The following is a 14,867-nucleotide window of genomic DNA, read 5'->3' as shown; positions in this document are numbered from 1 at the left end:
GAAAAAAAAAAGAGAAAAGGAGGGGAAGGGGAGAAAGAAAAATCCCTCTGGAAATAAAAATTATACATATATTTCTTTGTGTGCTTTTTTTCCCCCTGAAGAAGGTATAGCTAAAGCGCTCAAGTGACCTCTAATAAATTCCCTGGTGTCTTGCGGATAGCATCCACTTACCCATCAAGAACTCCTCCTTTAGTAGGTAAGGTGTAAGAAAAAAGGAAGAGCGGGCAACATAAGTCCATCATTAGAGTCTCAAATTACAAGAAAAAAACATAAACCCTCTCTTCAATCCACACTGCCAACTATTCGCTCGACTCCTCTATGTACGTACATGTCGCGACTGCTTTTTGTCTCTTTGCTTGTCTCACACGTTACTCAATTCTGTGTCCCTCTGYCTTAAATCAGGCTGTTCAGCCAGTTCCTCGAGGCCGATCACCAGTGCTGAAAAGTTGTGCTAAATCCCCTTTGGGCTCATGGTGGCCCACAGACACACGGAAGCAACAAAAGGAGATAAAACGATAAAGGGGRAAAAAAATAAAAAAGAGGAGGGAAAACCCCTCCTGTTGCGATGGACAGTCCTCCAACGCTACCCCAGCAGGCCCTGCTCCCTCAAGCACCTGCACACGTCCTCCCACCACGCTCTGTGCGGCCTGGTTTCCCTCTGTGCCGCGCTCTCCAAACATCTCATCAAGCATCAGACTGTATCTCTCGGAAGCAGAGATCTGTGCTGGGTGTCTCACAGCGCAGGCAGGGCTGGTCGCCCTCAGAGGGCTTAGCCCGGCGTGGCATGGACACAAGGCAGCAGAGCTGGCTGGTGCGGGSACAGGACTCCTTTCCTCATCCACAGAGGGAGTACAGACACAGACCAGGTCCCGTCTACCCGGAGCTCCTCTGTTCCACCACATGGTGCCTTTACATCCCCCCTCAGCCTCTAGCATCTGACACGTATCTCTTGGGGGCTTGCTCTTGACCCAGTTCAAGAGGCATTAACTGGATTAGGAAGAACTGACTCAGATTCACACACTGAAACCAGCAATGGCTGAAACCGAGGGGCAGCTGCTCTGAGAAAGCTGCCGGCGCGCAGAGCGGGCTCTCAGCAAACAGATCGTGTAAGGAGGACTATCCACAACACCCTCACACTCTGAAAACACCTCAGGCTGGGGGATCTCCAAGTACCTTCCCACAGTCCTCAGAGACAGAAGTAGTGCTGTTTCTGGATGAGGCACAAATGACAGGAACTGGGTCATCCCAGCAAGTCCATGCTAGAACTGGGGGCTCGGTGGCCTCCCTCGCCATCCCATACTGACCTCTGCGCAATGCTCAGAGCCCTCGACTTAGAGGCCCTGGAAGCCTTGGCAGCAGACATGGGAAATGAAGGGATCCTTCTTAACTGACCCGCTAACACCTTTAATGCAGAAGCCCCCAACAGAGCAGAAACGTCACCCCAAAGCGTCCAACTAGGACGAGTGGAAGGAGACGCATGTTACACAAAAAAYGCAGGTCCTCCTTTCAGCATTAGGTGCTGCTCCTTGCGCCTTCTCAGCTCTAGTACTTCTCTGCTAGACCTTTTCTTTCCCCAGTGGAAACTGGGAGGTCAAAGAGCATAAGACAGTCAGGTACTTGGCTGTCCTCTGGTTTCTACCAATTCTTCCTAARATGCTGACACTGTATCCACAGCCCTGAGAGAACTTGGCTCCTCGATTTGAACCACTGTTCCCTCCCCAGCCACATACCAGAAGATGCAGAACTGTTTGCGTTTTCTAGGATGGCACTGGATTTTTTACGGTTTGCTTTGGATCAGAAGCACACTCRAGATGAAGCCAGCTCTTGACTATCTTTTACTTATGGGCATAAAAATATCACTGCAGGTGCTCCCTGGCTGGGTAGGTAGGAAAGCCCTATGTCTGTGAGAGGCTGTGTGGCTGCTCAGAGGGGCACTGACAACAACATCGCACATGCAGAYGCCTCACTTCTATTTTCTTCAGTCTGAAAAAAAAGGTCTTTTTTTCTTCACAGGCAATAAATCCAGCAGTCCCTGGCATTTCTAAAACAGCTCCGAAGACTGCCCCTGGGACCTGGGATATATACTCTTGCTTTGCCTTTGCTGAAATTTACCTTCCAAAGTAGCAACTGTTCTCAGTGCATCACATCTATGAAATGACTGGAGAACCAGCAAACTCCTCTTTAGCCCAACATCAGCGTTAGCAGCACTCTGTGAAGAGGCAACGTGTGGATCCATGTGGAATATGGAGTACATGGCCCACATAAGAGCTGGAAGGCCTGGCCCGGGTAAAGCCGGAGCTCAGGGGAAGGGGGCAGTTTTCCAGCCTGTCCATGTTGGTGAGCACTAGGCCCTAGGGGAAKTTCCTGTCCTACAGCAAGAGCCAGGATAGGAACCACCTGAGCCTGCAGAGGGCAYGAAGGCTGAAGGTACTTTACTCAGACCTCTACTTGGAAGTAAACTTCTCCTCTGCTGACCTTGACTTTGCTTCTCCTTCCATTTTACTGCTTTGGAAAGGTGCATCAGCTCCACAAGGTGCATCTGAAAACATTGTGAGTTCAATTGAATTCTAATTTTTTTCTTCCAGGGTGTTTTAAAAGTCTGGTCTTTTATAAACCTAATTTTCTCTATGTGAATGCTTGGATTTTTTCTTCCTCTCTAGTAAGTAATTAAATAATCTCAGTGAACTTTGCTTCCTCCAGCTTTCAGCAGGGGGACATACTGCTGCCCTCAGGGATACCCAAGATATATATTTATTGTTTTTTTTTTTCCAAATCATTATTTAATCAAGATGAAGGAGCAAAAATGAGGCCCTCACTCATACTTCAGAATGCAATTTTGAGTGAGCTCCTAGATCAAGAGGCAGCGCAATCTAAYAGGTTACAAAAATACAGTCACTACTAGTCTTCCAATTAAACTGAACAAGTCCATTTACTGTGCTTCAAAAAGCCCTGAGGAGAGATACGAGTATAAATTTTCTCAGCCATATGGGGACAGAGATCTAGCAATGAGCAGCATGGCACAGCCAGGGTTATAGCTGGGGGATTTCTTTCCTTTTTCTCTCTCTTTTTTTTTCTTTCCTTTTTCTCTTGTTTTGCAACGCATTTCAAAGCAGAGTTAATTTCTTTTTCAGAGGTGCATAATGTCTGCCTCTCTCTCTTTTGTTATGCATTATAATAAGGAAAGGAATRAAAAGCTGGTGTCAATGACCCCAGCGAGCCTCGCTCTCTGCCCAGCCGGCGGACAGCTGCCAAGCCGGCTGATGAGCCGAAGCAGCACCTGCTAAGAGGGGCTGCCTGGGGCAATGAGGCCCCGCACTTGACCGGGGTATATTCCTCRAGAGGGGCGCTCACCCTCTGGAGCAGTGGGGGGCAGGCCTTTACCTAGGGGAAATGCGTTAAATCTGCTAGCAGTTCGCCCCAGCCGAAAAGCCAATCTGCTATTAAAGCGAGTGCAAAAATACCGGTGCTACAGGAATACACTATAACCCCATTACACACAATTATGAATCCCTGACTCAAAGAAAATTGAGTGAAAAGATTCCTTTTAGCTGGATGGAGCGCTCAGGATGGGCCCTTCTCTACCAAAAGAGCTAAGTTAAGTCCAGGAACCTGAAAGCAATGGTACAACTGTCCCTGCAAGGCCAGATGTTGGGTTATTTGGGGCTGGATGGCAACACTCCCATGCAGCCTGGGTCTCTGAGCCATTCCCAGAGGTAAATTCCTGATAATGCAAAGCAATAAATCTTTGCTTGGCAGAAACCCTTTCAGCCCGCTGGGGCGCAGGCCAGGGTATCGCCGGCATGGCTCAGGCTGGGCTAGCGYAGCCTCGTGCAAGGGTTTGGCTTGCGCCATCTCCTTTGGCAGCTGGCACGAGGCTGCCTCCTGCTGCCCTGTGCATCCCTCCCTTGCTCCTGGCCCCTGAGCACTGTGCTGCGAATGCACCAGCCCAAATACAGCTGGGGGTAACTTCAGCTCCCTGGCTAGGAGAGGAAAAAATGCAAAAGCAAAACCAGAACAATTTCCATATTCATAAAGGCAGGGGGCTTTGCCTTTCTGTTCTTTAAGGGTCATGTTTGTTGACAGAAGCATGGCGTAGAACAGCTAAAGGAACAGCTCTTCCCATATAAACCAAAAACCCAGGCTAGAACACACAGAGCAACATGAAGCCAATATCCAGGCCTGCTTCAAGGTTCCTGGAGCCTGGCTGCACACGCTGCTTCAGTCCCTGCACAGCATTTCCCCACTTCTATCTTTCTGCAGACACATTAGCACAAAGACAAACAGCGCCATTTGGAACAGCCTTACCCCCATCGAGCCTCATTGAGAATCTGGCTGAAGACTACCTTAATTTGTGACATTGTAAATGAGTTTCAGTGGAAGTAAAGGAGCTGGCAAAGRAAGTGCAGGCAGTGTGAAGTTATCTTCATCAGGTACAGCAAAGGCAATTAGATTCATACCCTGCGGGTATTTATATTGCGCTGTTAAACTGAAAGCACAGTGCCATGTAATGCATCCATATCAGTGTGGAATAAAGCGTCTGCGGCAGGTTAGGGAGGTGTTATTAATGTTCAAGAATAGATGCTGCATATTACCCACGGTTTCTCCACATGCTGAAGCACAGGCCTATAATCCTATTCTCAACAGGTGACTATTGCAGCTGCAGGTGATTAAAGGAAAAAAGAGGGAGAAGCTAGGAAATCCATTGCAGGAAAAAAAAAAAAATACTAGCAGGGAACTTTGGGAGTGTTCTGGCATGTGCGCAGAGGTGCGTGTGTATCAGCTTATAAATAAAGGCAAGAGGGGAAGAAGCAGCAAGGTAGATGCATGGGCAGGGTATTCTTTTGCTCTTTTTTTTACCCCCTTATAAATTATAGGTAGGCCTAGTTAAAAAAAAATGTGGGCCCTTCCAGTAGAAAGGAAGGAGAACAATTTTGAGGGGAAAAATTCACCAAAAAAAATGCCTCAACTTTTCAGAAGAAAAACAAAACAGAGTAAGAACTGGAACAAGAAACATAAATGTTGATTTAGAAGTGCTCCTGCAGCACCTCATGGGAGTTTGTGCATCATCTCTCCAGCTCTCTTCTGCCTGCCTGGATCCYGAACAATCTCTCTCCTTCAGAGATATCACGATGCATCTCCCAGGRAAGGATGATTCGGCTTTGAAGCCCAGGAGTGTGATACTGTATCTCCCATGGAGGACTGAAATATGCAATTTCTGAATCAAAATTCTAGAGTTTTTGACAAAATTGCGTCATAATCCAGACTGCTTTCAAAGCTGATTCTGATAGAACTCAACTTATTTACAGAGTGACCACTTAACATACAAAAAGGGAAAGCTTCAGAACGTGGTGTATACTCATTAACAGATGAGACTAAAAGTGTCCATTCCTTTTTTCCCTTGTCAGTTTTGAATACACAACATTTAATGACCTCGCTCAGAAAAAATTTCAGGGACAGCCGTTAACCAGGAGTTTCAATTTAAGTAAGTGCTTTAAAGTGTTCTTGAATGATGTCCCAGGAGAGAGCACTTCTCTTTGGGAATAGAGAGGGCACTAGCGGACTGCACGGTAAATAAACTGATGCCTCTACTGTTGGAATATTTGTGTTTTTAACCCTAGATCAAAAGGGTACGGCAGTGTCCTGATGAATTTCCATTACCTGCATCTGCAACTATAAATGCTCTGATTTTCCCTGCCCTGCACCTTGTGCGCTCATTTGCCCTGAGTGAGGCAAGTGCAAAGGGGAGTGCAGCATGCTTGAGTTTAGCTTATTTTAAAGGATTTTATAATTTTAAATCGGAGTTTACTCTTGCTCTGGGAACAGAACAGCTGGCAGTCGGCTTCACAGGACTCGGAGCCTGGCTTCAGACAGAGGAAACCTAGTACCAATTAAAAACCCGTCTTAGACTCAAGAACATTTATGCAAAATATGTGCCTTGCAAAAAAAAAAAAAAAAAAAAAAAAAAAAAAAAAAGCAGAAAAGCTACCCTTAAAATCCCCAAAAAGCTAAAGCAGTTCACATTGTTTTTCTCTTGAATACTTTCTGCCCATTTTAAATTAACAAAAAAAAAAAAAAAAAAAAAAGAACAAAAAAAAACAAAAAACAAAAAACCCCAAAACAAAAAACCAAACCAAACCAAAAAAAAAAAAATCCTTGGTGAAACGATATAGTCTTTGGCAGGTTGTTTTTTGGGAAGAGCTATAAACTCATTCCTACCTTCTCGAGGTGGCAGATGGCAACACCCCAGACTCATGGCAAAAAAGCTTTATAGCTTGTTATTCTTGCTTTGGGTGTGTGCACACGCGCACACACACACACACGCTCAAGGTGCAGGTTCTGCCATTCACACTATCTCATCCAGTTTTATAAACCATGACCTGTATGTGTGCTACATGCTCAGTAGACACATAAAACGAAAGCAAATGTGCATATCTATAATCGTGAGAGACAGTTTGTGCCCATCTACATCCAGGTATAACTCTGTGTATTTTGACCAAAACATGCCAGGTAAGTGCCTGAAGTGTCTCCTTTTGCTGGCACTGTCTCACACCTGATGTAACTAACTCCTGMGTAGCAACCTATCTCTCCAGAATGCCTCTCGGAGACTAACACTGTGATCAAAGAGCATCTCAGCTCTGCTTTGCAACCACTAGGAACAAGGGGGAAACATGGCATGCAAAAACAAGACTTCATACCAATCTGGATCCAGTATTTCTCTCCCTCTCTCGCTCCCTCAGTTCTAAGGCACATGTTACATCATCCCTCTCCACATATACGGAGAAACATCCTAAGGCGCTGAGCCTGATTTTACCCTCAGCTGCACTTGCAGTTCCCATTAGCATCAATGAGAGCTGCTCATGAGCTCAGAATTTGGCTCTTGGGCTTGTCAGTCCAGAGAAACAGTGATCTTAGAAGGATCCTGATAGTCAGAAAACATCCCCTGCCAATAATCAGCAGCTCATTAAATGTAAATGTTTCTTTTATATATGTTTGATTCCCTTTCTTCCCCTGAAGGGCTAAACTCTTGGACATGAAGACCAGTGAATTAAGTTCACATCCAGCTGAGCAAAGGCTGCATAACAAACACATCCCTGTAAAATATCATTGCTGGAGGCCACTTTTTTTTTTTTTTCGTTAAATGTCCTCAATTCATTATTCATAGGCTAGCATCTTTGCAAAATTATCCCCTCTCCATCCCCACTCTTGGTGGGGAAGTACTGAAGGCAGGAATGACTTTACATACATTGGAGAACAGCATCATTAATAAATAAAACAGTTTTGAACCAACTTTATCTAACATTGCTATAATCGAATTATAAAAAATTTTTATCAGACTTCTCACCCAGGTACCTGTGGCTAGTCTGAGCAAGGAAGCAGAGCGTATAATACTTACTACTTCCTTAGGAGACAGGAAGCTGTAGAGTGGGAGGGTTTGGCAGGCTTTTTGGCTGGCCTGAACCTCTGCAGAGGAGCTTTGCTTTGCAGCACTCTTTGAATGATGCCGAGAGCGTCTTCGCCGCGTTTTACGCCCTTCTTCTCGAGACCTGGCTCTGTGCCTCCAGAAGAAGACACGGAGAATCAAACCGTTATTCCTCGGTATGGCAGTGGTGCCCATTACCAGCTCCATCTAAACCCTTCAGAGCTTTGTGCTAGGCCACTGCACACAGGAGAAAGTCTTCTACATGACTACCACAGAGAGTCACGATGGAGAGAAAAGGGATGTTTTGTTTTTCTATTTAAAAAAAAAACACTTTGGAAACTTGTGGTGGGTTTTGCACATTAACCTCAAATTTCAGCTCCAATTCATGACTTTAGCATGACTCAAGTCAAACCACAGTTTCCCCCACAGCCTTAGACATTCATCCCTCTGGCAGTACTCCTCTAAGAAAAAAAAAAAAAAAGGGAAAGAAAAAAAAACACTCTGCTCTCGTATGAACACCCCACAAGTGACCGACTGCTACAGAATGCCATAGACAAATCTATTTCTGTTGCTAAGACGAGGTTTAAGGACTCCCCTGGGCCATTAGTAGTATAGTGCACATATACTAAGGAAAGGAGACCAGGCTGAGATCAGCTGTCATTAGCTGATCATCAGCCCTGGGGATTAAAACTTGTGATTGAGAAGCTACAGTTGCTGCTCCTAGAGTCAAACCCCTCTCTCCTACAGCCAGGACCGAAAGGTGCTCAACCCTCCAGCATGTGACACAGCTACTAACAGAAAGAGATGTGGCTGCAAGTGTTTGTGGGCCACACTGGCTTTTGCAGTCACATCTCTCAGCCCAGTCAGGGAGTATTTGGGGAAGAACACCCAGTTCAGTGAGCGGTGACATTACCTGCTTCGGCAGTTAACGGAGTCAGAATCAGAGCTCTCTGAGCGAGAGTGGCGGTGGTGACGATGACGAGATTTCCGGGGCCGCCCACGAGAGCTTTAAGAAGTAGAGAGAAAAACACTATTAGGCTGGCAGATTGGAGGAATGCAAGAGCCCACAGTTGGAGGCCTAAGTCAACAACAATCCAAACCAGAAATGAGATCTGTATTTTAAACTAAAGAGATTGGTGCATGAAACATTGTGCAGGACACCCAGGAATGTCAGGGCATGAGACATTCTCCATCCTTCCATACCTAAACCTAAAAAGCAAGTTACCTTACTGAGATCGATGCAAGTCTGTAAATCACAAGCTATTAGGGTGGCAGTAGAGCCTGCCAGGGRAGATCTACAAGCCTGCCTGCAGGAGAAGAGCAGAGAGCACTAATCCTTTCTGCTTTCAAGATCATGAAGAGGCTACATGCCTCATACCTGCTTGCCCTGCATCCTGCAGGCTACTCTGACACAGCTAGGGAACAGCCTGGGACCTTCACACTACTGAGCCTTGTTGGGAGAAATCTGTCCCTCTGAGCAACCCATCATAYACCTCAAACCTCTGTGCACTCTGCAAAACTCTGCAATGCAGGTATCTTGCTAAAGAGCAGGTGCTCACGGACAGGCTTGGGTGCATACAGTACATTTGGTAACAGCCTTCCTCAGCCGCTCTAGGTGGGAGGACGTAGCCACTGCAATAGGCAGCTCCTTCTCTGGTTGCTGCATGAACACGAACACATGCTACAGCTTCCCTAACCGCAGGCTGCCCTATGCGCAGTCCCTGCTTGAGGGGACAGGACCATTTTACCTGGCTCCTCGTAGACAGCCAGTTACTAGTGCTCCCTTTCCTTACAAGGCCACAGGACAGCTAAAAGCAAACTGGGACCTGTGCACATAGAGCCCAGTTCAGTATCCTGCTGCACTTCACTTTGCTCCATTCTGGCTATTATTGGTGGATTATCCAGCTCTGTCACTGAGGAGCTGTTGCTGCCAGTGCTAATAGTTGAAGTCCTGCATGTGGACAGCAGGACAAGTGGGTGGCAAGCTGGCACTTTCAGGGCCCATTCCTTCTTGCTGCACCTGATGCCCATCACAGAAGGTATTTTAGAGCTGGTACTGTAACCATCTGCTCAGCCTGGCACTGCTGAGCTAGCAGGCAAACCTAATGAAGGGTTAGCTGGTGAGAACGGTTTGATTTCATAGCCACATTATACAAATCACTGACAACACTAATATACCTGCTTGGACAGCGTTTGGCAACTCACCACTATAAAAACTCAGCAAGTCAAATTGCTTAAGAACACCTCCTTTAAGAGAAAAGCGCAACCACTAAGGCAATTGCTTGAACTTCACTTGGTTGTTTTCTCTCATGCTTTTTATACTCTACAATTGTATTAAAAAAAATCCTTCACATTTTGAGATCCACCCTCTGTATTCCTGAACAGTTAGAATTAGCAACACTGAACAGCTTTCCTTGCATGGTGGCTTTGTGTGAAAACCCCCATCTTTGCTCTTCATCCTCTGCATCAGTGCCCCCAGTTAAGACTTCTGCCCTTCTGCAGAAGGATGAACTGGTCCTATGTGATTTARGTAACCAGTTGCTCAACACAAAGATACGCCATAGCAAAGCAATTATACACAAACCCTGCTCTGAGCTGGCTCATGGAATCTCTCTGATCCACACCCAGAAGTAATGAGGGTGTTTGCAGCAACCAGGAGTGGCTCAGTTCTGATCTGAGAGATGAAAAGATAAGGGCTTGAACACCCTGGCTGGTCTATCCCCAAACAACAATTCTAGCAGCTGTCATTCCCCTAGGTCAGTGCATTTGAGCAGGCATCTGATCTTTTCTTTAATTATATGCTTTTAGGCTACTGCATACCTGCCAACACTGTGTTGTGCGTGGGAGATGCCTGCTTATATTGACAACTTAGAAAGCCTCAGTTTTACCAATGATCTGTGAAATCTTTGGGYGTCTAGCAGCCCAGTTTGAGCAAAAACAGTGACTGCACTGCTGAACGTGCAGAAATCACGAAAAGAAGGGGATAGGCTTTCTCACGCAATAGGGAGTTGGTCCACACAAGCGCARGGAACTCATTATCCTCTGTATCTAAAGGATCCCCAAACTCTTCAGTCCCCAAAAGTACTCGGGTGACACTGGCAGTGCCAGGGTTATCATCCCTCTACCCCCTTTCTCCCTAAGGGTAAGGACGAGAAGTTCAAACTGCCAGTCAAACCAGCAGAGTCTCATCTGCTACGTGGGCTTCTCTCTCCARTAGATTATCCCAACCAAGTGCCAACATAACCAGCCAGGGTTTTGGTGCCTTGAGTTCAGCCCCAGAGCCGTTTTATTGCTTAGAAAGCAGGTGAGAAGCCACAGGTTGCAATACCCAAGAAAAGCCTGAGAAGGAAGTGAATGAACAGAGCAGAGCTCGGACTGTGAGGGAAGTGGCTTCCAAAGCCCTTCCCTGGAAGCTGGGGAAGGTGCTTGTGACCTCCTCATCTGGTGTGATTGCCTTCTCCAGTGGCAAGAGCTTACAACAGGCCTTCCTTCTGGCCCTGAGGAAGGCATCATCACATTTCATACAGTACCCATTGAATTATCTGCTCCACGTAGCAAGGGTTGTGCTCTGCTAACTCTCCAGGATAGATGTGAGCTTCAGCCCTAGAATCTTATACCMTCCATTGGCTCCAAACACTCACTTCTTTTCCTAGCCACCCTTTGCCCCCAAATTGCCTCCTGCCCCTATTCAGATATTTGAGTGCAATGCATTATCCTACTGTAACCCTTGAGGGCTGTTCAGCAGCAAATAAGGCAGAGATAAAGCTCCTCAGAAAGTACATGCCAGCCTGCCCCGYGGGCAGAGGAGGCTGCAGGGCACTGCGCTCTGTGAGAGTACYGGGTAAAACACTCAGATAGATCTGAGTTCATTCTCTCATGCTGCCCTGAACAGAAGAGGCTGGTGTCTCCGCTCAGGGATGGATGAACAAGACACTGTACATCCCTTGCATGGTACAAATAAAGTGCCAAGGGGGTGGCACAGAAGACAGGGAGATGAAATACCTCCAGCCTCTATGAGCCTTTTCCCATTCCAGCAAAACTAGAACCACTGTTTTTAGCTGGAAAACTATTCAGAGGGTTGTCTGGGGTTTTGCAGCGAGCATTAGCTCCTAAAGGCCCACCACACCAAGCGTTTCCTAGCCCTCCAGTCCTGCATAGGCAGAGCAGGGAGTATGATGCATTGCTACTTACTGTTTTTTGTGTTTTCTTTCTTCCTTTCTCTTACTTTTGGGACTTGAAGAACTAAATAAGAAATGGCTAATTAATTGGGAGATTTCTGTTTTGATAAAAAGTCACACAATCACATGTTAATGTAACAGTTAAATCACCCAAAAGCCTACAATGGTAGTGAAAAGGATGAATATTCTGCCTTGGCACATGGGTTCTGAGTCCCTGCTGACAAATCTGGCTCATGAGTTTGGACAAAAAGGGGTCTCAAAAAGGATGAGCCACCCTGCCGGCTTCACGCTTCTGTAGGGAGATGAATATTTCTGGATGCTGTACACACTGGAGTCTGCAGAGTTTTTCCAGTGCACATCAGGAAAGACACTGAGATGACTCTGGCCTGAAGGTTTCAAAGATGGGTGCTGCTGGGAGGTGTGTATTGTTCGCAAATGAAATCATAAGCAAAATGAAGATTCAAGATCCAATGCAAGCATCTGTGACAGGACTCCTGCTGGAATGAAGTTTCCTGTCTGGCTAAGCTTAGCTGTCAGGAACTATGTAACCCCTCCTGCTTTTAAGCAGCCCAGCAAGAACAATAAACCCCACTATCTAGAAAAAACCTGAGGATCCCTCATATAGGAGCCTCCTATGAGAAGCCAGGYAGGGGACCATGCTGAAGTGAGAATTGAAATCCTGGGTCAGTATGCTCATAGCTAGGCTGAGGTGCATAGGAACATGCTCCAAGACTCYAGCTCTCAGAGACAGACCTTGAAGGTGTAAGAAAATTTTGTTGGATTGTAAAGTGAGGGGGAGGTGGGAGGACAGAGACTCTCACTCTGGAGTGCTGGACCCCAACAGCATGAAGACTATCTGTGGCTGGAGAGAGTCTCCTCCAGCTGCCCTGGGTGAAGGTGCATCCAGCCATTAGTCTGGTGTAACCCATTCTTATCCAGCTCTCAGTGAGCTTCAGCATTGATCGGACGTCTCACTTGTCCACTCAGTCCTTCCTGCTCCTGACCTGGCCATGAGTACAAAAAGCACCATATGGCTGGGCCTGGAGAAACTTGAGGGTGTAGGAGATGGGATCCTGGCAACTGAGATCCTATGTGAGCAGAAATCTGCCCTTACAGTCTGTACAAACCACCCTTTCTCTCCCCTCCCTTCCAGAGGGGCAGGGTTGGGATCAGCCTTACACAAGAGCAAAGCAGGGAAGCTACCTTTAGGATGGCATTAGCTCTATCATTGATTTGACACAGAAATGCATTTTATACCTCCATCCAGGGAACCTCAACCTTCTAAGTTCCTGAAAAGACCACTAAACTCTTATTTTTAAAAGTCCACCCACACTTGCTCAATTTTTACCTGTGTCTTCTCTTCTTGGAGGATAACCTGCAAAAAAACAAATAAATATAAAATGAATATAGGGTCTCACTAAGGTACAAAGCTGGATCAGAGACAATGTGGTTAGGCCCAGAGCTACACAGAGCACTGCAAGAGGACTCCATGTTCCAGCTGTACAGAGTGGTCCTGGCTCTCTTTTAGACAGCTAGCAAAGGAGCTGCTGAGAAATGCTGGTGTGGTGGCACACTCTGCATATAACCGAGAATCTGACCCTCAGAATAATGCGTTGAGTGAAAACATTCCCTTTCTCTGCTGGGTCCCCCTTTTTTCCCTACCACTGCCTTCATAGTTTTGCACTGCATTTAATTTGGGGCCTCAGGTGAACCTGGTCACTGGCCTTCTCTGCAAAGCACCAAGCTGCCGTCAAGGGATGAATCTTTTCTGAGTAATGCCGGAGCAGGCTCAGGGACAAAACAGCATCCAGTCTCTGTCTTGCCTTCTGGAGCATCCCTGGGCTGACTCAGCGGGCACCATGCTTGTGTTCTCAGAGGAAGCCCTGGGTGCACGGAGGACATCCTTCCATGCCGAGGCCTGGCCCCTATACCATGCACTGCCTGCTGTCCCTCCTGAGCACATGGGACAACATCCCACAGAAGCCACGGCCACCAGTCCTTCCCAGGAGGGCCAAGAGGCTGCCTGTTGCAAAGTCAATTAATTGGGATACATGGCTGGGTCTGGTACCAGGTGCCTGGAAATGACCTCCACTGGTCACTAATGCCCGTCTTTTGGGACCAGCTATAGCTCACCCTTGGTTTGCAGGGCTTCAGTTGGGCATCACAGGTGGGATGCCAAGGAGAGTCTGACCCAGGGCTGCTTTCAGAAGGAGGCATCCATAAGAGTATAAAACTCGCCCCTCAGAAAGGAAACATTTTGAAGGAGTTCCTACGCTCTTGTCTTTCCTCCTCCCTCTCTTTCTCCCTCTCTATACAGATCAAACTCAGCTTTTCAACCCATTTTTATAGCTTTTTTTCCCAGTTCAATGAATTATGAATATATGAACTTTCCCAGGGAGATGGCACTCACTGCTCCCTGCAAATACCGGCTGAACAGCAGAGAGAAAGCAAGGAAAATATTTGCGATTTTAAAAATTTAAATCRTGCTCTTTAGTTTAAAGCCGGACTTGAGAGAAAGGCCGCGGGGAGGCAGCAAGGGCGAGCGCAGCTGGGGACGGCCAAACCCGCTCGCTCCCGGCTCCTGGGGGACGGCCGCGCTACGCGCCTGGGGATTTTTCCACCCCATTTTGCCGACGGTGTCGGCGCCCTGGCGAGCGGGACGGTCGTGGCCCTGCGAAACCGGCCACAGCTGCTGCGGGCGGCGGCAAGTGCCACCGACGGCGGCGCCCGGGGCGCCGGCAGGAGGAACGAAACCAAAAAAGAAAAAAAATCACGTTTTTCAGATGAAAATACCTAGTTTTTTTTCGTTTCTTTGAGCTCTTCTTCTTCTTCTTCTTCACGGGCGAGGGGCTGTAGGAGGGAGACCTGCAGGGGAGGCAGCAAGCGTGAGGTGGTGCCCAGCATGGCCCCTCGCGCCCTCCAGCCCGCGCCTGGCCGCCAGCACCATCCCGGGGCGGCCGCCGGCCCCGTGCGGCGGGGAGGGACGTGGCGACGGCAGCAGCGCCTCGCGGCAACGTGGCAGCTCGTGGCCCCCCGAGCCCCTGAGCGCCTCGCAGCAACATGGCGCCTCAAGGCCCCCCTGGCCCCGAGCGCCTCCCCGCCAGCAGCCCCCGCCATTTTCCTCCCTCCTCCACCATTTTCCTCCCTCCCCACTGGCGGCCCCCCAGCCCCTGCCATTTTCCTCCCTCCCCGGCGGTGGTCCCCAGTCCCTGCCATTTTCCTCCCTCCCCCGCCATTTTCCTCCCTCCCCGGCGGTGGTCCCCGGCCCC

General features: G+C 47.8%; 1 protein-coding gene across 1 annotated transcript in view; it reads right to left on the bottom strand.

Annotated features, from left to right (window-relative positions):
* SRRM4 (serine/arginine repetitive matrix 4) overlaps positions 1-14,867 on the bottom strand; it is a 35,791-nt gene that overhangs the window by 9,556 nt on the left and 11,368 nt on the right. Inside the window, exons 4-8 of the mRNA XM_085326116.1 lie at positions 14,392-14,463; positions 12,947-12,973; positions 11,612-11,662; positions 8,334-8,426; positions 7,394-7,556 (exon numbers count right to left, since the gene is read on the bottom strand). Coding sequence (XP_085182242.1) covers positions 7,394-7,556; positions 8,334-8,426; positions 11,612-11,662; positions 12,947-12,973; positions 14,392-14,463 — 406 coding nt within the window. The remainder of the gene's footprint in view (positions 1-7,393; positions 7,557-8,333; positions 8,427-11,611; positions 11,663-12,946; positions 12,974-14,391; positions 14,464-14,867) is intronic.

This window comes from Rhea americana, unplaced genomic scaffold (assembly GCF_003343005.1).
Source record: "Rhea americana isolate MKP2758 unplaced genomic scaffold, rheAme1 scaffold_128, whole genome shotgun sequence".
NCBI lineage: Eukaryota > Metazoa > Chordata > Aves > Rheiformes > Rheidae > Rhea > Rhea americana.
This window is presented reverse-complemented; position numbering and strand designations above follow the sequence as displayed.